This window comes from Aptenodytes patagonicus, chromosome 7 (genome assembly GCF_965638725.1).
Source record: "Aptenodytes patagonicus chromosome 7, bAptPat1.pri.cur, whole genome shotgun sequence".
Taxonomy (NCBI): domain Eukaryota; kingdom Metazoa; phylum Chordata; class Aves; order Sphenisciformes; family Spheniscidae; genus Aptenodytes; species Aptenodytes patagonicus.
Window position 1 is genome coordinate 16,018,518 of NC_134955.1, and position 22,627 is coordinate 16,041,144.

Sequence of the window (22,627 nt, forward strand, 5' to 3'; positions counted from 1 at the left end):
AATTTCAGTTGTATACTATCTGCTACTCTTTTTAAAGGCAAAGCATTGCTTACTATCAGAAATGTACAGTCGAAAAAGGTATTTCTGAATGTTTTATTTTGGAAGTGTAAAGGGTTTTAAAATAAACAAAAGTAAATATTCAAATACATTTCATATTGCATGTGGTAGGAGTGGCTCCATACAATACAATATGGATGAAGCAAATCTGGCAGTTAATTTCTTTGAAACATAGAGTATAATACATAGACACTTCCAGATCTGGTCTTGTGTCATACATAACATTGCCTGACCTTTTTGTTATAATTTAAATCCAGCCTACTTTATTAATTATTAATATTTTATTTTGCTATATTGATTGTTCAAGTTAGAAAAAAACCCAGTTAAAAACTACTGACTTTAGAACACTGCAAGACCCTAAGTACTGCAATCTCTTAAGAGAAATAATTTATTTTTTGAGAAAATATGTCATTACCTGCAGATTAATCAATGCAAAATGAACGTGCAATTAAATTTAAAGCTGCAGACCATGATTTTCCTACTCCCAGTGCTGCTTGAAATCTCTCACACCTTTAAAAAAATATAATTAGCTTTAGATTTCTCCCACAATAAATAACACCAGAACATACCTTGTGCTACCAACCTGAATTTAAAAAAAAGTAAGAGGCCACCTCAGTGTTTTGAGTTTATGAGATCTTTCAGACACAAAGCCCTAACAGAGTTTCCCAGTCAAAAGGCATCAGGAAGGCTCATCGCTTACGGTAAACTTGGGCTTTAGCTTGACAGACCTCTTCCTTATTGTGCCTTTAGGGGACAATGGCATAGTGTCCATAATGCTCTTGTCCTCCTCCAGCTGCCTAGCAGTGCACGAAGGGGTGGGCACTTTCACTGTGTTGCCAAATTTAGAGTAGTCCACGGAGTATCGCCCATCTTCCTCTGCCACGATGGGCACAAACCTTTGGCCCCAGAGGATTTCATCTGCCAGGTAGGAGGTTCTGGCTTGAGTGGTGATGCCAGTGGTCTCCACCACCCCTTCCAAGATGACAATGATCTCCAGGTCCTCATGGTGGTGAAGGTTCACAGGGGAAATGTCATAGAGGGGGCTATTCTTGTCTATCACATGGTAGATGATAAGTGGGGAGACGAGGAAGATGCTGTTGCCCCCTACGGGGTTCTCCATCTGGATGTCAATCTGGTTGAGGGGCACCACCTCCCCCTCCAGGCTGGCAGTCTTCTTCACCACCTGCATGCGGATGGTGGCACTGATGATCATGCTCTTCCGGAGGTCACCCACCCGCAGCATGAAGCAGAGCTTGCCCTCGCGCAGGGCGATGACCGCGTGCTTGCTGAAGATGAGGGTCTCGGCCCGGCGGTGGGCCTGTGAGGTCTTCATGAAGATGCAGCCCAGCATGATGGCATTGATCACCAGCCCCACAATGTTCTGCACGATCAGCACCAGGATGGCGGCCGGGCACTCCTCTGTGACCATGCGTCCCCCAAAGCCAATCGTCACCTGCACTTCGATGGAGAAGAGGAAGGCGGAGGTGAAGGAGTGGATGCTGGTCACACAGGGCACAAAGCCGGCCGGGGTCCCCGCCTCTCTGGGGTCACGCTGCAGCCGGGTGCTGTGGTCCAGGTCTCCGTGGGCAAAGGCGATGAGCCACCAGACCATGCCAAAGAGCAGCCAGCTGCAGAGGAAGGACATGGTAAAGATGAGCAGCGTGTGGGGCCACTTGAGGTCCACCAGGGTGGTGAAGACGTCCTGGAGGAAGCGTCCCTGCTCCCGGATGTTTTTATGGGCCACGTTGCAGGCACCGTTCTTGCCCACGAAACGCGCCCGCCGCTCCCGGGCGCGGTATCGGACATGATCCGGCACATCCTCCGCCAGCCGGGTCAGCACGTACTCCTCGGGGATGATCCCCTTCCTCGACAGCATGGCTCCCCGCCGCCGCCGCCGCTCCGCCGCTCAGCACCGCCCCATGCAGCCGCCGCTCCGCCGGGGGCGGGAGTGGGGTGGGGGAACGGCCGCGCCGCGAGGGCTGAGCGGGCGCACGGCGCCGCCGCAGCCCCCGCCGTAGCCGGCCCCGGCAGCGCGGCGGCGGCGGCGGGGAGGTGGCGGGGTCCACGGCGGCCACCAGGCGGCGCCGCCGAGGCCGGGAGCGGCCGAGCCCGGCCGCCGGTTCCCGGCGTGTGGGGCCGGGCTCGGCCGCTCCCGGCCTCGGTAGTGCGGTCCCCCAGCCGGTACCGGCCCCTCGGCGAGCCCGAAGCGGAGGGACGAGGGGCTGAGGCGTTCCCGCGGGCGCGTGTGGAGGAGCCGCGCGCGCCTTTGCGCAACGGTCGTTGGGCAACGGGCGCAACGGAAGGCGGTTAAAAACCGTTGGGCGCCGCTCCTTAGCGTCGCCCTGTGGGAAGGGAAGGGGGGAGCCGAGTCCCGGATTGCTCCCCGGTGAGCGCTGGGTGCGTTTCTTTACCTTTTTACCTCAGTTTTGTGGGTTTTTTTTCCTGAGGAACGGGGAGGTCGGGTTTCCGGCCGCGGCGGTGTGAGTGATCCCCTTTCCCCGGAGCCGATTTCTGTAAATATTTGTTCGAGGATGGATTTGTTGCCAGTACCTGGCTTCCATTAACGGTGGCTACTTCGTGGGATGGTGTGGTTTCAGGTCGGGCAGTTATTCCGTGAAATAAAAAACAAAATGGTGCTGGGGATTTTTTTAAAGGAAATCTTTAATACAAAAAAAAAAAAAAAAAATCCTGAAATTCAGCTGTGCATTTTTCTGTAAGCAGGAGGAGAGCATTCATCTAGTGAATCGGGCAGGCAGTGGTAGGAAATTTGCTTGAAGAGGCCAAGTCCAAGGACATAATGGTTAAACAGAGACCTAGAACTAAAGGGGCTCATTCCCACTTGCAAAACTTGCTAGAGTTACTTAGCCTTGACTAAGGAAGGATTTTTCTGAAAGAAGGAACTCATGAAATGATGTAACTGTGACTGCTCAGGAAAATGTCTACTGTCCAAATAGCAATAAATGTTGCAAACGAATGATCTGTCTGCAAATGGTTAACTCACAGTGACATGAACTTCCAGACAGACATCAAAATCGCGGAAGAGGTGACAAAAGGAGGCAGGAAGCTAGAACTTGTGTGTGGCAGTATGATGTCTGTGTGCGTATAAATGCATACATGTGCATGCGTATAAGGATGTATCTGTGACAAGAGGTGTTATTTAAAAACACTGTGATGTGAATGGTCCACTGTTTAAATAGCAATATTCTCATTCATGTGTTTACTTACTCTGATTTAAATATTTTGTTTTTATTTCAGTTTAGACACCAAAGTTGTAGAGTTGCTAAAGCATCCTAGGATATTCTGGATAAGAGGTTTTTCTTTAGTGCCAGTGGATTTATGATTATATTTTTCTAATTGTGTGTGCCCATGGACTTTCCCTTCAGTTTTGGCTCTAAGTGCTTCAGTACATACTGTAAGCAGTTATTGGCATTGATTGCCTGGGCAAGGCAATTGCCCAGTTGATGGCTGGGAGCCAGCCAGTTGGGGTTGAAATTAACTTTCACCACCTACAGCTACTTACTGTGGCCCACCTAGGGATTCCAGAATAGTATTTTTAAGTAATCACTCTGAGTGCTCTGAGCAGTCATTATCGGTCTTGTAATTAAACGATTACTATTACTTTAGACTATTTCTACTTTTTATGTATGAAGAGTTGCATGTCATTGGACACATCCATTCCTTTCGGAGGGGTCAGTTTCCCAATACTCCACGCTTTCTCTTGTTCTGGGTTGTCTTTCTTGCTGCTTTGGTAAATAAAACTAAAATGACAACAAGGTGCCTTGGCACCCGGCTGCCAGGCCGCTGAGCTTAGCTAAAGATACTTCCCCTTTCTCTGTATCACTTTGCTACACATTTTTTGTGTGAGCATGTCACCTGCACCTACACTTTTACTTTGTTAACTACATGATTTATATATACAATTTAACTTAAAAATATTGTATTTTTTATACTTTTCTTTCTTAACATTTAAAAAAACCCCAAATGGATGAAGTAATTTGAAGATTTACTTGTCAAAGATGTGGTTCACCAGCTGATGGCAGCTCATAGTTACTTCCAGCATTCTGAAGTGAGCATAAAGAGGCTCTGTAACACCATGCAGTTCATTGGTAACGTTTCACACTTTCTCAGAGTTGAACATAGGTATTCAAGAGGCAGTCATGCCTTTCGTGCCATTTTTCCTTACTCTTTTCTAATCGTTGTATTATTCTGTACCTTTTCCTCCAGAGGGTGGTAACTACATGAATGTGGAATGAAAAAAAATTTGTCAGGGAGGAGTGTTTTAAAGGGAAATGTAAGTTGCTTCATAGTCTGGTGCTAGGAACAACCCATGGAGCCTACCACAACAAGGGGTGTTGCATGAACACACTCATCGTGTTGGTTTTAGGAATCCTGAACTCTAGAGAGCTAGAAGGGTGTTTCCTTGTTTCCACTTCTGTTCTTTATTGGGACTGTCATTTGCCACTTTTTCTTCACCTCTGAGCACTTGTTGGCTGAGATGGGACAACAAAGACAAGTGGCTTCTGCTGAAGAATTTCTAGGGCAGAATAAAAAGAAGTCCTGTCTTTGTGGATCAAGTGACAGATACTTAAAAGCAAAAAGTGGCAGATCTTCTAAGTGAGCCAACATATTTGTGTTAAGAGCTGCTGAACAAATTGTGCTCACAGGAATGAACAATCCCACTTTGTAGTATTGAATCACGAGGGGTAAGTTTTTCCACCCACAAAATAGGTTTTAGATTTCAATGTAAACCTGCCTCGATTTATCCTAGTTTTAATGGCTATCAAAGAAGATATTACTATAACTTAAATTAAAATTTAGTTGGTACCATGGTATTACTCTGCCTTTAGAAGCAGTCCTTTCTTTCAAAGGCTACACAGTGTTAGCCTAACATGAATTAAGCCTCACAACTCACCTTGCTGTACAAGTGGGTAGACAGAAGAAAAGAGATCGGAGTTGCTTATGCAAAGCCACAGGGGAAGGCATGAGCAGAGCTGGGATGACGGCTAATGTAGCAGGCATGCTGTGCTTCCTGGCCTTCCAAGGAAGCAGTGTTCCCTTAGAAATAAGTAGAACAGGATGAAATGGCCACACTAAGACAAGGGGATAAATGATATAAAGGTTTTTGCATAATGGGAGCATTTTTAGAAAACAAACAAAATAAAACAAACCCTGGTTGCATCTCCATGGACAGCCTATCCCACTAACACCTTTGGGACTGAGCTGAGTCCCATCCCAGAGGAGCAATGAAAGTCTGGACATGGCTGCTCTGGGGCTGTCTTGCACCCATTTTAGTACAGCACTTTGCTTAGTAATGCTTCATTGTCATGCAAAATACATTTGTGAGCCTGATATAACAGCGACTTCTGGAACGCCTATCTCGAGGCAACAGGTTTAATGACTCAGATAATAGCAGCGAGCCTCCCACCATAGAATAATGTTCTTGGATACTGCTTCTAGTCACTGTTGAGACTCTAACCCTTTGGAGGTAGGGGGCAGAAACTCCCTGGGACTTGGTTCCATATAAACAAGACTAGATAAAATGTGTTGAGGAAATGCTAAGTGCATTCTGTCCAAGTGGTAGCTAAGAGGCCTCCCTGTTCATACGTATTTATCCAGCACTGTGGTACCATCCGAAAGATATATAATCATTGGATATGAACCAACTCACTCACCCTACTCTCCTGCAATGCTGCTTTATGAAATATAAGCCCCATTTATGATGGAAATATATGACACTTGTACTTTGAGTTCTTATTCCTTAATACTGCGAGATATAATACAGTCATCTTAGCAATATGCTGTGTCCTTTACTCCCTTGCATTCCTTTCCTGGTAAGGTTGTCAGAAACTTGTGGAATAGGAGCTAGTCCAAATTGCAGTGTCAAATCCCAGGCACTTTATTAAAAAAACATATGAAGTCTCACTTCTCTTGTATCGCTCCTCTTACCATTAGGATTTAGGATCTTCCACAGATGGTTGCAAAGCTTCTGAGGATCTCTCTGCAGCATGAGTTTGTGATGTCCTGCAGAGTGGTGTTTTCCTAAGCCTTTACAGGATGAGATCCTGCCTTAGACAAGTGCTGGGCAGCTAGGAGACAGCACACACAGTAGCTGTAGTAGAAACCTGCTCTGCACTCACTGTGCCCTTCTGCTACCCTGGAAGGATAGTCACCTGTCTCCCATTTCTTCTCTCTCAGCCCTAATGGATGCCTGGTATCCCATAGTTCTGCAGCTATTTTTAATTTGAAGCTGCCCAGCAAAATGATTCCCTGGAGAAGGAGATCCTCCCAACTGCCCATTTTCTCTCTTCATCTGTAGTAGGCGATGACAGAGAATCATAGAATCATTAAGGTTGGAAAAGACCTCTAAGATCATCGAGTCCAACCGTCAACCCAACACCACCATGCCCACTAAACCATGTCCCTAAGCGCCTCATCTACTCGTCTTTTAAATACCTCCAGGGATGGGGACTCAACCACTTCCCTGGGCAGCCTGTTCCAATGTTTCACCACTCTTTCAGTGAAGACATTTTTCCTCACATCCAATCTAAACCTCCCCTGGCGCAACTTGAGGCCATTTCCTCTTGGCCTATCGCTAGTTACTTTGGGAGAAGAGACTGACACCCACCTCGCTACCACCTCCTTTCAGGTAGTTGTAGAGAGCGACGAGGTCTCCCCTCAGCCTCCTTTTCTCCAGGCTAAACAACCCCAGTTCCCTCAGCCGCTCCTCATAAGACTTGTTCTCCAGACCCTTCACCAGCTTCGTTGCCCTTCTCTGGACATGCTCCAGAACCTCAACATCCTTGTAGTGAGGGGCCCAAAACCGAACACAGTATTTGAGATGCGGCCTCACCAGTGCCGAGTACAGGGGCACGATCGCTTCCCTACTCCTGCTGGCCACACTAGTTCTGATACAGGCCAGGATGCCATTGGCCTTCTTGGCCGCCTGGGCACACTGCTGGCTCATGTTCAGCCGGCTGTCGACCAGCACCCGCACAGCACTTAGCCTTGTTGAACCTCATACAGTTGGCCTGGCCCATCGATCCAGCCTGTCCAGGTCCCTCTGCAGAGCCTTCCTACCCTCGAGCAGATCAACACTCCCGCCCAACTTGGTGTCGTCTGCAAACTTACTGAGGGTGCACTCAATCCCCTCATCCACATCATTGATAAAGATATTGAACAAGACCGGCCCCAAAACTGAGCCCTGGGGAACACCGCTCGTGACCGGCCGCCAACTGGATTTAACTCCATTCACCACAACTCCCTGGGCCCGGCCATCCAGCCAGTTTTTGACCCAGCAAAGAGTACACCTGTCTAAGCCATGAGCCACCAGCTTCTCTAGGAGAATGCTGTGGGAGACAGTGTCAAAGGCCTTACTGAAGTCCAGGTAGACCACATCCACAGCCTTTCCCTCATCCACTAGACGGGTCACCTGGTCATAGAAGGAGATCAGGGTGGTCAAGCAGGACCTGCCTCTCACGAACCCGTGCTGGCTGGGCCTGATCCCCTGGTTGTCCCGCACATGCCTTGTGAGCGCCCTCAAGATGAACCGCTCCATCATCTTCCCCGGCACCGAGGTCAGGCTGACAGGCCTGTAGTTCCCCAGATCCTCCTTCCGGCCCTTCTTGTAGATGGGCGTCACATTGGCAATCCTCCAGTCTTCCGGGACCTCCCCCATTAACCAGGACTGCTGATAAATGATGGAGAGTGGCTTGGCAAGCTCCTCCACCAGCTCCCTTGGCACTCTCGGGTGGATCCCATCCGGCCCCATAGACTTGTGAGCATCCAGGTGGCATAGCAGGTGGTTAACTGCTTCCTCTTGGATTATGGGGGGTTCATCCTCCTCGCCGTCCCCGTCTTCCAGCTCAGGGGGCCGAGTACCCTGAGGATAACTGGTCTGCCTGTTAAAGACTGAGGCAAAGAAGGCATTAAGTACCTCAGCCTTTTCCTCATCCTCGGTGACAATGTTGCCCCCCGCATCCAATAAAGGATGGAGATTCTCCTTGGCTCTCTTCTTGTCATTAATATATTTGTAAAAACATTTTTTGTTGTCTTTAACAACAGCGGTCAGATTGCGTTCTAGCTGGGCTTTTGCTTTTCTCATTTCCTCTCTGCACGACCTAACGAGATTATACATTTAATCTGCATAACTGTATTCTACCTCCCCACTTTTATTGTTGTTCGTCCTACACTCTCCTGTTGGTTACATCTTCTCTGGCCCCAGTTTAATGCCCTTAAACATTGCACAAATAACAGCAGGCAGATGCTGCAAATACTCTGCTGTGGAACTGGTAACACTGCTTGAACAGCAACAACAGTTCTTCAGTTTCCTTGCTCTCTGCTGCTGTGCTAGAAGAGAAGTAATGCATTAAAAATATCATGTATCCCATGAGAACTCCGAGATGTCTTTTTCTAGAAAATAAAGCCTTTAAAAAACAGATTCCAAATTAATTGAGCAGGCTAAAGAGAGAAAAAAAGAGAAAGGACTTTTCCCAAGTGCTACGAATTCTTCAAAAAGGGGAAGAGGACAAAAATGGATGTAAAGCCAAAGTTGCTATAAAAAGAATAATGGTGAAAGATTCATTGTAGCCTTCTGTTGGGTCATTGACATCCTAACCCTTCAGCAATTAATAAATCCTGGAATGATTGTCACAAGGAATCAGTAGGGCAGGGATAAGTAGTTGTCCAGCCAAATTAGGATAATTACAAGTTATCTTAATAAGCATACAGAATTTATTTGTAAGGATCACAGTGAATCTAGAAACAATGTGACAGTGGGTGAAATATGTGAGACTAGGAGACAATGAGTCAAGCTGTCATGGCTCTGAGGTACAGTGAAAGGTTTATTTACCAGATTTGGAGGGATAATTTCCAGATGAATTGGTATGTCTGTACTGGTCTGGAAACAGAGTGCATTAAACACTGATACTTTAATCACAGCCTGCCTCCTCTTAGCTTCCTCACAGTTTGGGAGGGAGTCTGGCTCAATCCCATTTGGAATCAGTATAATATGATTCAATGGGGGTAGAGGTGAGGCAACCTAAGAAAGACTAAAGGAATCAGATTGTGATTAATTTCTGAAAGGTATTAAAGGAGACACCAAGAGACACAGGCACTATCAATAAACCACAGTATAAAAAAAGTTTTATAGATTTTATATTTAGATTTTAAAGCTTTACAGAGTCATATGATTAAAAGAGATACACGCTTGTGAGAAATACCTTTGGTATATAATTTTTCCCTTCTGCATTTAGTCAGTCATGAGTGTTATCTACAGTAGGACTATGACGCATAAAAAAAATAACGTTAATAAAATGACAGGAGAGGTTTAAGAGTTACATAAGAACTCGTTGCTGGCTATGTTTGTTTGATGTGTATCCTGTCATATTTCACCCATTTAGTTAGTTTCAACCATATTTCATGATTCTTTGGTAGCAAATAAAAAGAAGAGGAGGAGTAGTATACAAAAAAGGAAAGTACATGGATAATTCTTTAATGTTTCAGATGGAGAAAAATGGCTCATTTTATTAAAAAAGGAAAAACTCAATTTATTATGAAATAATATTTATTTACAGATATTTTACATTTTTAGAAAATAATACAATTGTACTTTAAAATGCTTCATTTATTTTTATTACTTATCTGCTTGTACAAAAGAAGCAAAGACACTGTCATCTTGTTCTAGCAGAACCTCAGGCTTGTCATATTCCAAAATAACCCCTCTCTTCATTACAATAACCAAATCTGCATTGAGGATCGTGTGCACACGGTGCTGAAAAACAAATAAACAAAATGCCAGTTCAGTGTATCAAATATATTCCAGGATAAGACATACTTCCAGAAATTAATTTTCCTATCAAGTTCAAGTTTGATTAAGGCTAGTTATGCTACTTTTCATCCTAATTTACTGTGCAAATGCTGCAGATAAATATACAGACCAAGAGCCACGTGGATGTTCAAGTACCTAAATTGCACATAGATACTTGAGTATGAATCGTCATATGAGTTCAGACTACAATGTCCCTAGCCCTGAGTCCTGCCACCAAGCGTTGCCACAAGAAGGTAGCCAGGAAGAGTGGGAACAGGGCAAGCGAGTGCGGTACTGCATGCGGGTACTCTCCCAGTCCTGGGCTACGTCTAGATCAGGGGGGTTCCCGAGCTTGGTGTGGTTTGTCTGTTTGTAAAACTCAATAGAACTCTCTTCTAAGACCTTGCCCACGTCTTCTCTTGAGCTTTCATAAATGTTTTGCATCCACATCTTTTGGAAAAGATTTTTCCAGGCTTGCTCCCCACTGCATGAACAAGTACCACCTTTTGTATGCTCTGGGCCTCACTGCTCAGAGCTTCATCTGATGCCTCTTCCCCCTTGCCTCCTGATTTTGCAGACCTCTCTCACATGTCCTTATGTTGTCCTTCTTCCAGGCAGCAGAGGCCTAGGCTACTCGGCTGCTCCCCTTAAGGAGCAGTTCTACACCTCCAATCATCCTCATGCTTCTCAACATTTTTCAGTTGTAACATGTCATTCTGGGGATGAGGAGACTAAAACTACATACAATATTCAAGGTATGTGCGAACTATGGACTTATACAGTGGTATGATGTTTTCTTTTTTGTTCTCTACCCTTTTCCTAGTAAGCCCTAACATTTGATTAATTTATTAGGAAGAAACCTCCCCAGTTTTTTCCACAGTGAATACTGAAAATAATTAATTTAGCTTTTCTGCAATACCGTTATTTTTCCTGAGCATTCCTTTCCTGTATTGATCATCAAATGTCCCCATAGATTGACAGACTTCTTGCTCCCGCTGTGTTTCAGGGATTCATGGATTCATTATTAGTTTTGATGGCTTCCAGAAGCTGCTCTCATACTTTTTTTTTTGGCCTGCCTTATTGCATTTTCACATGTAACATGCCAGAACTTATGATCATTTCTGTTTTCTTTATTTGGCTCTGAGTTCAGTTTTTACAAGAATGCCTTCTTGTTTCTAATAGTCTATTTGTTTAGCCATACCAGCTTCTTTCTACCCTTACTCAAGCCTTTCCTAATAAATAGCATGCATTGGCTCTGGGATTTTTTAATAAAATCCTTCAGTAATTTCCACGATCCCTGTAGATTAAATTTTCTTCGCTTCCTCTTTTAGATTCTCCCCCCCCATTTATTTTTGGGTTTTGTTTTTAGCAAGCCTCCTCATTTTTGCAGAATTCCACTTTTTAAAGTTGAGTGTAACTGCATTGGATTTTTTGGGTCTGCATTACTCCTGCAGGGATATTTAATCTCAGAATACTGTGGTCCCTGTTACACAGTCACTCTTCACCCATAAGGTTCCCAATCAGATCTTAGGCACCCTCAGTACCAAAACAACTCCTGTATTTCCATCTGTGGCTTCCTAGCCAGATGTTCCATGAAATAATCACTGATGGCATCTACAAATCTCATCTCTGCTGCAGTCCTTCTGTGACATTTACCCAGACCACGGGCAGGGGGAGGGGATTGAAATATCACATTCCAGTTGTACTTGCTGCCCTTGTTGTCTGATCTCTTTCAGTATAACGCAATCAGTGCTGCCATCCTGGTAAAGTAACAGATGATAATACAGACCCAATACTATACTATTCCTATTCCTATTGTTCTTAAGCACAAATTAGGAATATATGGATTTCTCTGAAAAACAAAACAAAACCAAACCGAAAACCAAACCACTACCCAACCCCCTCCCCCCAAACCACCATATTATGTTTCTATTATAGAGAATTTTGAATACAAACCCACCTGCTGTAAACCACATTTACATTTGGAAGTAAAAACATTCAAAGTAAGTTTATTCCAAAATGCTGGTTTTTTGAACTGTGCAGTTTAAAACTCACTAAGAGAGTGAAAGACGAATAAAACCTTCTCAGCCTATCCCCAAACTGAAAAAGATACATAAATGCAAAATGCAGTGCAACTCAGAATTTTCATGCAGAGAAGTCAGGAAATTTTATGCTTATGATTCCTTTGCTTTTTTAATAACGACACACCAAATGGATACCATAAGATAAATCAGGTTTTCTATTACACATTTGCTAGGTAAAAATAAAAAGATGCTGTAAGATTCCTGAGCATGGATTTCTTGACTTGTGTTTAATTTTTAAATGTTAAGAAGCATAATGACTTTTTCTCACCTCCCTGAAATATGTGTATTTTTAGAAAATAGAGGACTGAAAGATATGTATTGCTTCTGACATATCTGTTGAGCCAACTGCTTTGATTCAGGTCAAATCTCTTTCATAAACAATTTTTTTTATAGATACTCAAGATCTTTGTATAATCACTTCAAGAATATGCAAACTTAAATTCAATCACTGTCAACAGGGATGGAATATTTATTTTTGGAAGTTAGTAAGAGTCTCGTTTATTTGTTTAAATTCTGAAACATAATCGCTTTATCCATTGGGAGAACTATCGCACAATTTTACTTGTCCTTAGTTAAATGATTACTGTAGCTTGATGAAACTTATTCTTAGATTTCACAGTAGTCAAAGTCATATTATGTTTTAATTTAGCCTAAAATGGGTAACAGAAAATAGACTGCATACTTATATTACATGCCTGTAAAAGCAATCAGACTTAGCATCACACAACACATTTAAGAAGCTGTTGTTATGTATTTAAATAAGAAAGTAGTTTAAAATGGAAAAGAAAGCTTACACTTAAACACTGCATTAAAAAAAGATTAATGGCCAAATTAACACATTTATTAACATTGACAAGAATTGACTAATGCAGTACTTCTGATTCTTGTTTGCATTAGAACAGCAGCAGAGACTGTACTTACTGCTATTGTAACCACAGTACGGTCAGCAAACGCAGTCATGACTACCTTCTGGAGTATGTTCTCCTATGTAAAGAAAAACAGTTGTTGCTTTTCAAACAACAGAAGTTACATGATAGACACACAGACACTAAGTAGGCTTAAGTAACCACTGATTATTCCATGCTTTTATTGATCCTTCATTGCAGAAATGAAAAATTAACTACATGTCAGAACTAAGTCAGAGCCTGGTCTCCAGTTAGACAGCCCTGCTTGCTCCTGCCACCCCCACTGCCCCTGGGCTTCAGCGCACACAAGAGCTGTGCTCTGGCTCCCAAACCCCTGCTATCCTGACCTCAGTTTTACGGTGAGGAAATCAAAGGTGGATTGAGGGTGCTGCCAGGCTGCCTGCATGCTAGTGCCTCAGTGGTGCATTCTTCACCCTGCTGGAATCCTAGGAATGTCCCAGCACACTGGGGACATCTAACACCAAGGGGTGGCAGCGATAAGCAAAGGAGTGTGCTGTACCTGGCATATTTAACAGTGGAGATGATATTTAAGATGGTCTTAACATACATAGTTCTCACTCAACAAGTAATCATCCTTTGCTATTTAGGAAATGTGTTGTTGTGTACCAAACTGCCTAGAAATTTCACTAGCAGAGATAGCAAATAAAGGTATTATCTGTTCTTTAGATATGTATCTCAATGGAGGAACTATATCCTTAATGCGTCAAAATTCAAAATGTGTTTTAACTGGGCTGTGTACAGTATAATTCCCAATGTTACTGACACCCAACACACTAACATTTTACAGAACTAAAAATTATAGCTATTATAATAAACCCCTCCAATTATATTCTTTACTCACAGAATGAAGACGACCGAAACATTTCTCATAACAACGGAAGAGAGGAAAAAAAATCGTAAGAACCTACTGTTCTATTTGGCTAAAATCCAGTCAGTGCACTATTATTTTGTGGTTTAACCCCTGTCTAGAAATTTCAGGCAATTAATGCAATAATCCAGTATGTCTTTTCTATGCCTCTGTTTATTTCCCTGGCTCTACTTTCAAGCCTTCTAACCTCCTGACTTGTCCTATCCACCATGCTGGGGGAATTTGTCTGCTTGCCAATTTGCCCTTCACTGACCGTCCCAGCTGACCTTCCAAAGCTTTGTGTACTTTAGGAAATCAAATTGCCAATGAAAATAACCTGCTTCATTTTCCTAATGCAAGCAATGCTGGAATAACTATTAAACCCCTAGTGAAATGATTTAAAAACTCTTTAGATTAGTTAGCAATGACTCACAACTACCTGGACTTGTAAACACGTCTGCACTAAATATGGCGTAAGCATATTACAGAGTAGATAGAATTGCTTTCCACCTTTTTCTTCGCATATTAGCAGTTGTCTTCCCCCCAAGGAAAGCAAGAAATCAGAAATGCTCCAAACTCACTGTTGCCATGTCAATAGATGCTGTGGCTTCATCCATGATGAAGATGCTCGTCTTCCGCACAAAAGCCCTTGCTAGGCAGAACAGCTGTCTTTGGCCCTGGCTAAAGTTTTCACCCCCTTCTGTGACTATAGCATCTGGAAATGATATAGCAAAAACAGTATTTATGGGGTGTGCGTGTATGAGAGGGTCAGATCAGAGTAGAGCATATGCTTGGAAGATAATGACTCACTTTGAGCATAACGATTTTCAAAGTAACATTTCCTAGGTCTACAGCTGCTGGTGGCCCAATTTTGCCTGTTTCATTTCCATTGTTCGAAACAACCAATACTTCTGTCTCACTATATTCTTTGTATCTATTAGACATCAAAGTAGCTAAGGATGTTTAAGAGCAAGTTTCTCTGGAACATGTGCAGTCTAGGACACTGCATCCCCCTGTCAAAGTGGCATCCATCATTTCTTTACCATTTTTAAGGTTTGGGTTTTTTTTGTTGTTTTGGGGGGTTTTTTGCATGGCCAAATGATTCACACCTTTAAGCTTTTGAAACCTTCCTCCCTGGACACAACTACTGGAAAATACAAAAGAACATATTCTAGACAACACCTCAATTGTTGACACCTTATTTGAATTCCCAAGACCTGTAAACCTCCATGCTTCATAACGAAGACATACTGTAATAAAATAATAATTTTACCATTGATTTGAACAGAAACAGGATTCTGCCCCACAGGTGCAGCTGGTAAGGGAGTTAGATGGATATAGGACCTTTGCCTGCAGGCAAGCACTTTTTGTCACCTTTCGTAAACCTAAAAAGCTTTTTCTTCAGCAACTACCTTTTTAATAAATAGTAAATGTGAAACAGCAACGTTGTGAACACTGGAAGCAATCTTCTCAAGAAGGAAGTCTTATTACCTAGGCCCCCAGGGAGCGCTTTCACCACATGCTTGAGCTGTGCTATTTCCAATGCTTCCCACAGCATGCTGTCAGTGCACTTCTTCTCAGGGTCCAAGTTAAACCTACAGTTAGGTGTAATTCAAGAATATCAGTCAATATAAACTTCTGCAATGTATTTCTTCTTTTAGTGTGCTTAGAAACAAACTTGCAAATAATCAGAATTATATGCTAAAGATCTGGGCCTGATTCTGATCTATCATTGGTATAAATCCACTGAATTTTGCAGACATGGTCAACGTTCATACCAATGTGATTAAGAACAAAATTTGACTCTTTCAGTTGAGCAGAACGGGAGAAGCTTCCTGTTCTGCAGATATCTTTGTGGTTTCAGAATTTATTTTGTTCTGAATAAAGTAAAGAAATTCTCACGTTTTACAAGAAAAAGCTCTGAAGAAAAAAAACTGTGAATATAATCAGTTTAAATTAACATTCATTTTTTAACAAAGGCCAAAATTCTACCATCTCTCCTTTTAAATCCAATGTCTCTTTGTTCTTTACTGCTATAGAAATGCTAAACAGAACAATCAAGCTTTATACTGAATTATGAAATGCAAGTCTTCACTGCAACTGAACAAAATTTGGATTTATGAACAGATGAATGTTATTTTAGCTTGCTGTAGCCCAGAAATGATAGCAACAAATGTGAGTCTCATATCATGTTAATATGTAGAATGATAATCAGGAATAAAAGATTCAATGGTGCGTAACACTTTTTATTTTTACTTTTTACTCCTACTGTATGTGCTGTGAATGACTGATGCTGGCCTAAATAAATTTTTTAATAGGTTCATTAATAAAACAAAGGTATACAGTCACCTCATCTTCTGACATGAATGAATCATGCTCTATTCAGGCAAGTTCAGGAGATAATCTTAGGATCTGTATTAATGTGGAGTCAGCAAACCACAGAAGCCTGTATCATTTTCAGTGAACTCTAACGACTTTTATGTAGAAACTGTAACTGCAGGTGATGTAACTCTGCACTGAGGATTGTACTGTTCCTTTCTAAGGTAAATGCCACAGACGTAGGGAAGGACATTTTTTGGAAACTGTGGAGCTTTTTGCCACTGTTTCTACTGCATCATCCTCTCAGAGAAAGAGGATTCTCACAGATATTCTCACAGATGAAAGAACATCTCAAAGACTAGAAGAGCAACACAGACAGAGGCTCCAGGATATAATAGCCCAGACCTCCCCCAGTACTTCTCATATTGTTCTATTGCTTCCTCTTTTTCTACATTAGTTCTTTAGTCTGCATTTTTTCCATCTTATTTTTTAAGGCAGACAGATGAAAATAGATGTAGGAGAACGAAGGTTTCAAGAAGTGCTGGGTGGTTATGGGTATTTGATCAGTGAGCTAAACTGATTGCTCAATCCTGGAGGAATAAATAGTGACTTTCCCTACTTCCCAGGCATGGGATGCCTTCTGCCGACAGCGTGCTGACCAGGCTCAGGCACTGGGAAGGTGCAGTCTGGCAGGGGTGGGTAAAAAGCACGGACAGAAGGCAGTGATCCTCCCTACTCCAACTGAGGAGACCGGAATTGAACAGTTTGCTATCAGCAATTCTGTAAAAGTCACTATATGGTATGATTATAATATATAATGGCATATAAGTGATTATATTTTTTTTATTGCTGGTGCTTAATGCTTACCGGATTGTTCCGCTGAATAAAATAGGATCTTGGAGAATGATTGACAGCCTGGATCTCAATGTCTGTAAGGGGAGCTTCGCGATATCTATACCATCAATGATAATCCTTCCTATTCAAAAGAAAATGGATAGTCTGCTAGACTGTTTATTACGCCACACAGCTGCTGGCAAAGACATGGCTCACTTTCAGCTCGCAATACAGTAGGGCAGGAACAGGCCTTGAATTGCTTATCTCCTTATTCACTAATGAAACAAGTTTTGGTTAAGCAGCAAGCACAACTGTCTTGAGACTAAGCCTCAGCTGGGAGGAATATGAAGTATACCTGTAATATTTTGTGAATGATGAGACACACTACTTATCTGCTTGACCATTATAAACATCTATCAAGCAAGAAGGTAAGAGGTTACTTCAACCAGAGACTAGTTAGCAGGGGGAAAAAGCATTTCAAAAAGCCAAATTACTATTGAGCACTTGGAAATTTTATCTCCAAGTACAACTGTCTGGCTCTGCATAAGGGCCCTGTGGGCGATGCGGCTGGGAAACCGAGGCTAAATTTTTTTGAGATGCACAGGAAGACACTCCATGAGGCACATGGACATGGCACACATAGCAGGAAATGTGGCAGGAAATTCCAGGGCAGCAGGCCACACTGCAATCCCCAGTTGCTGAGTTTTCTGGGCCCAGTGGGTCCTATCTGTGCCTTGTGCGTGGATCCTTCATTGTACTTGAACACCTTCCCCTTTTATGGTTTGCTCCTACTGTTGTGATTTAACAGCACAAAAGGACTTTTGCTTCTGTCAAGTAGAATTTTATTGATCCAGCTTATCAATGGCACAGCTGTTAGGTGACGGGTATTTAAACAAGGCCAGAGTGTGTCCTGCAGATTCAAAAATGGCACTTCAAAGCTGCTGCTGTTAAGGAAAGGACTATCAAGGCACCTTCAGGACCTAAGCTTGACCAATATGCAAAAGTGTAACCTTACCCTCAAAAGTGTCAACCATTCTGAAAAATGCAAGAGAGAAGGAAGATTTTCCACTGCCTGTTCGGCCGCAAATCCCAATCTGTGACACAGAAAGCAGATGAACGTCAGGTGAGCGGAAATGGATAATGTCTGTATTTGACACTTAAGACGAGTGGATGGAGGAGCTGTTATGATCCACATGATCCTCATGTCCTCCTGACAGTTCAGTCAAACTGAACTGGCCATAACAGAATCCCTAAGTTCACTCTTTGTCTTTAGGGGTCTGAGCATTTAGGGATAAATCAAGGCCAGTCCTATATACAGGAACAACAGGAGAGTGGCAACAATGGGAATAAAGGCAAGAGAGCCACATGGGAATGATGGAAAGTAGGTCTAACACAGTAAGGGGTCACTGTCACTTCTTTTGGTACTGTGCGCTGACAGCAGGGCACTGGGATACTGAGAAGTGGTGTGTACTGCTAACTTCTCACTCTAACGTATGGCTAAACACACCAAACTAAGAAACCCACAGACTCCTTTCCAGTGCACTACATTCTTTTAGAGAAAAAATTCTGTAATTCAGTCATCAAAACATACTGTGGTATGTTTTTTCAACTTTGTGATTTCTATGATGTGCTAGTCTAAAGAGCTTCTCGGAATCACTACAGCTCTTTACCTTTTGTCCTGGACAGATGTGGGCATTGACATGCTTTAGCACTGGCTTTAAGTTGCTGTCATATCGGACACTGAGGTTCTGGATTTGGATCTCCCCTCTGTCTGGCCAGTTCTGGGGAATCTGTGAGGAAGCTGTACCAGGAGCACAGGGGAAAAAAACCCAAAAAATCAACCCTCTCATAATAAATTCATCAGCTCATCAAGTGATTTACTATGTTTTTCATGGTAATACACTGCAAAATCATTAAAATTTCAGCAAGCTCTGTCTGCATGCTGCACAAAACTGCACTTACAAAGGAGCCCTTCGTAATTTTCAGCTTCTGTTTTGAGAAGGCCATTGATTCTTTTCACTGCACCCAGCTGGATCTCCATGTCAGCCAGGTTACGAACCATCCAATTCAGATAGTTAGACACCTGATATAAAGCAAATACACTACTAAATTTCAGATTTTTAGTAGTTTGCAACATTTGACCAGCATGCAGTTTTTACTCCTCCACAGTAACACTTGTTCAGCCTTAGTAAGCTGAAGTTGTGAATGAACTGTATGGTACACATCAACTGGGTGACAACAATGACTAAAGGTTAAATTCCCTAACTGCAGTACACAGATACTTTGGTACTATGGAGATCTGATCTACACAAACAGAAAAGAGGGAGGGGAACCGTAAAGACAGGTGGTAGCTTAAGGTTTGACAGTCTAGAATGATGTACCAGGGCACAATTACAATTGATGCACTGAAAAAATATTCTTCACAATGGAAGACAATATAAAAAAATATGATGCAACTTGGCCATGTTTTGTTGACATATTTGAACTAACACTTCAGTGAATATTTTACCTAAAAACTGAAGAAAGCATACACTGAAATATGTCAACCATTGAATGTGAACTGAAGTTAACACATGGTTTCAGTGATGTTACAGTACCCACTACGGAAGTATAGACACCTTCGATCTTCCTGTTCATCTTTGTGCCCTGAAGAATTACAAAAAAACATTTGGGGAGACAAAAACGGTCCTGAGATTCTTACCATAAGAGCATAGGTTAGTCCCAAGCCTACAAGTCCTGAAGAGAGTTTACTATACAGGCAACTGGTAATAGAAGTGACAGCTGCTATGAGCACCACACATGCTCCAATGTACTCCTGAAGGAATATGAATAAGCTCCATCACTATAAGTCTACAAATGATTAAAACGTTCTCATAACTTTGCATACCAAATAACAAACCCATTGCACAGTTTGAAATACAGGCAGAAAACACCAGAAAACTCCATACAGACCCTGCCTAGGAACCTGTTCTCACTGTTTTTAGCATGGCTGTGCTGTTTGGAAACGCTGTTGTACACAGGAGTTGTACTAACACTTCTAGTCTTCTTCTGGAGAAGTCAACACAGATATCTTAAGCATGTAATGGAGGTGGCTGAAACTGTGCAGCTGATGTTACCTGGGGTAGGAGGGAAATGTTCACGTGATCCCCTCTGTGAGTGGATCCTCCCTGTGGCTGATGATCAACTGCTGGGAGGCACTGCAGTTGCTGCTGGGGGACTACCACCCATATTTGTTCAAACAAGCTGCTCTTGCACAGCATGTACCTATTAGTTGGACTGTGTCCACCCACGATAGGCTTTTGCTGCTTTAATTTAAATCATTAGTGATTTGACTTCCTACAAACAAGTCTTTGAGTAAAATTATGTAACAGACTAGAAAATGAACTCTGTAGGAGGGAAATTGTCACTCGTCTGTGTTTGCACTATTTAGTGATACAGGCAATGATCAGAATTAGGAACTTCAGATGGTCTAGGACTGAATATATAAAAGGCTAATAACATTTTATTTCAGTCATACTCAATATCTGAATATCTGAATTTAAGGTACCAGCTAAAATGGAGTCCAAAATGGAGGTATAGAGTGGGACATGAAATATGAGTTAACATACACTTAGCACATATAAAAGGAGCCCATGTTACCACAACAGCGGTACTACACCTGTATCTAACAAAGCCTGATACAAATATCACCATCCACAACATAAAATTCCTTGATTTGCTTCTCAAGGAATTATTTTTAATAAATAATTTCTTGTGCCAGGCCACTTTACTGAGCACTCTAGGGAAACGAGCAACCTGAGTATCTTTGGCATTCTCCAGATGACCCAAAACAGGCACAAACCTGTCTGCGCCCTTCTGCTTATTAAGAGAGCTTCCAGGATGTTGAAATGTTCCTGGGGAGCCACAAGGCAAAGGCCTGCTGACACTGACTGACACGATCCCATAAAGGCATCCTGGCTGGCGGCACAGCTCAACCAGCTCTGATCACTCTTCACACACAGAGGAGCCAGTGTGACCTATAAAAACTACTCTTGTCTTGGATAAACAGCTGCAGGCTATGGGGAAAATTTGTACTCTATTCAATTTCCAGGATGGGTTGGGCACATGTTCATTACAGATAGAGAGATATAGATATAAAGGATAAAGGTATAGCTTTGAAACCCAGATGAGGCTGGATAACTGTTGGATGCCTCATCAGATTGCTTGGAATGAAGTAAAATAAATTCGTTGCGTATACACAAAAATAATGTACTTGCCATGCGGACTTCCAGCCAGCGATTGGCAGCTGTAAGGAAAAGGGAAGCGATGTTGTTGGAATCTGTGTATTCAAGAAGTTTTTGTCGAAATTTGGCTTCATACCTAAAAAAAAAAAAAAAAAGAAAAAAAAAAGAAAAAAGGGTCAAGCCTTGGGATCTTGGAAAATGAAAAATAAAATTTAATTTCTGGAGGTATAGCTCATGGGCAGCTTGACACAGGGTCTAAATCAGCCTATCAATAGTTCAGAGTGACATCATCTGTAGACTTGTATTAGACACATGCAAACTGTATTTGTAAAGTATCTTCAGGAGTAAATGGACGTTATTGCACTGATGAAACTCTGTGTGGGACTTTGGATCACACTGAGCATCTTCTAAATGTATTTTATTACATGGTAACTCTAAGAGAGACAAATCTGAAACAAAAAAAATTAAAAATATATGAGAGAGAAATAATACATGCATGTACTTGTGAAAATAAGTATTAGTACTGCAGAATGCAGTTCCTCTTCTCACTAAGTTAATCATATAAGCTCAAGTTTTAAAATTTGTATTACTGTAATGCCTAGAAATTGTAACCATTTATAAAGTATAAATTCGAAGTACCTCCAGTCATGGTAGCTCCAGTGTTAGACAAACACGTTTGTCCTTATCACTAAACAAATGGAGCACTTTGGAAAATAAAAGTCCAAGCACATGGTGCAACAAAAAGTAACAGACTGGAAAGAACTGTGTGTCATCCCCCTCGCCCCAAATGAATTAGCCACAGAATGCAAAATAAGATTAATGGCGAATAGGTCTGTTTACAGTTTATTATAGTGGATCTGTACCCACTCATCAGAATAGCTTCATCACTGAATTCTGCCTTGAATTTAGCAGGTATGGAAGATGATTCCTTGTTACACCTATTTAGACAGGGGTCTTGGCAAGCATGCAAGTCAGCCAGTCACCCCTTTTAGCTGGGCATATTTATTTGCATAGGTGTAAATTAATGTGATGTTAATAATAAAGTGTACCAATAATTAAAGGAGAGGTCTGGCACAAAAGCCTTTTCCAGGGTAGTAACAGAAGCTTGAAGGCCTGAAGATCTAGTTTAAGCACCCAAAGCTTGCCTTTTCTCCCCCTTTATTACATTAGCAAGTTTAAGAAACTTGCTAATCTCCCTGTATAAAACTTTGCCCTATTTATATCCTTAGCTATTATGGTTGCAACAAGCAAGTTGCAACAAGTTTATTTATAAACTCAGCTCTCCTTATACTGATATGAGAGAAAGATATGACAATGTTTTGTTTAAATATGAAGTACATGGCCTAGAGAAGCTTTCAAATTTGTTCACTGCCGAGTACCTTAATCCTCCTTCTGAGTACAGTAAAATAAAGTTACAACTTTACATAAATCATTTATGCTTTTGAGGAAAAGAAATAAATGCCACTTTGCGGAAATAATTTAGCTGTTCACAAGTTCGCCATGTGCCAAGACATAGGAGATGTGTCTGCTGT

The 22,627-nt window shown here is 42.2% G+C and overlaps 2 protein-coding genes and 1 long non-coding RNA gene across 8 annotated transcripts in view; 1 reads left to right on the top strand and 2 right to left on the bottom strand.

Moving 5' to 3' along the window:
* Positions 1–79: 79 nt before the first annotated feature.
* KCNJ11 (potassium inwardly rectifying channel subfamily J member 11) lies at positions 80–1,968 on the bottom strand. The gene has a single exon (XM_076344087.1). The coding sequence runs from the start codon at positions 1,931–1,933 to the stop codon at positions 737–739; it is 1,197 nt and encodes a 398-aa protein (XP_076200202.1). The 5' UTR covers positions 1,934–1,968; the 3' UTR covers positions 80–736.
* A 297-nt stretch (positions 1,969–2,265) lies between these two features.
* LOC143163205 (uncharacterized) lies at positions 2,266–13,768 on the top strand. The gene is made up of 3 exons (XR_012995862.1): positions 2,266–2,454; positions 10,477–10,617; positions 13,716–13,768. It is a non-coding gene; the product is annotated as an uncharacterized LOC143163205 (long non-coding RNA).
* ABCC8 (ATP binding cassette subfamily C member 8) overlaps positions 9,200–22,627 on the bottom strand; it is an 83,792-nt gene continuing 70,364 nt past the window's right edge. For 2 of the 6 annotated variants that reach the window (XM_076344089.1, XM_076344090.1), the window contains exons 30-39: positions 21,129–21,231; positions 19,574–19,687; positions 18,835–18,955; positions 18,543–18,673; positions 17,888–17,966; positions 16,906–17,014; positions 15,211–15,314; positions 14,301–14,434; positions 12,868–12,930; positions 9,200–9,826 (exon numbers count right to left, since the gene is read on the bottom strand). In XM_076344089.1, the coding sequence (XP_076200204.1) occupies positions 9,689–9,826; positions 12,868–12,930; positions 14,301–14,434; positions 15,211–15,314; positions 16,906–17,014; positions 17,888–17,966; positions 18,543–18,673; positions 18,835–18,955; positions 19,574–19,687; positions 21,129–21,231 (1,096 nt within the window). In that variant the 3' untranslated portion in view covers positions 9,200–9,688. Of the gene's footprint in view, positions 9,827–12,867; positions 12,931–14,300; positions 14,435–15,210; positions 15,315–16,905; positions 17,015–17,887; positions 17,967–18,542; positions 18,674–18,834; positions 18,956–19,573; positions 19,688–21,128; positions 21,232–22,627 lie in introns of those variants that run through there. The other 4 variants (XM_076344091.1, XM_076344093.1, XM_076344092.1 and 1 more) reach the window with 4 other exon arrangements.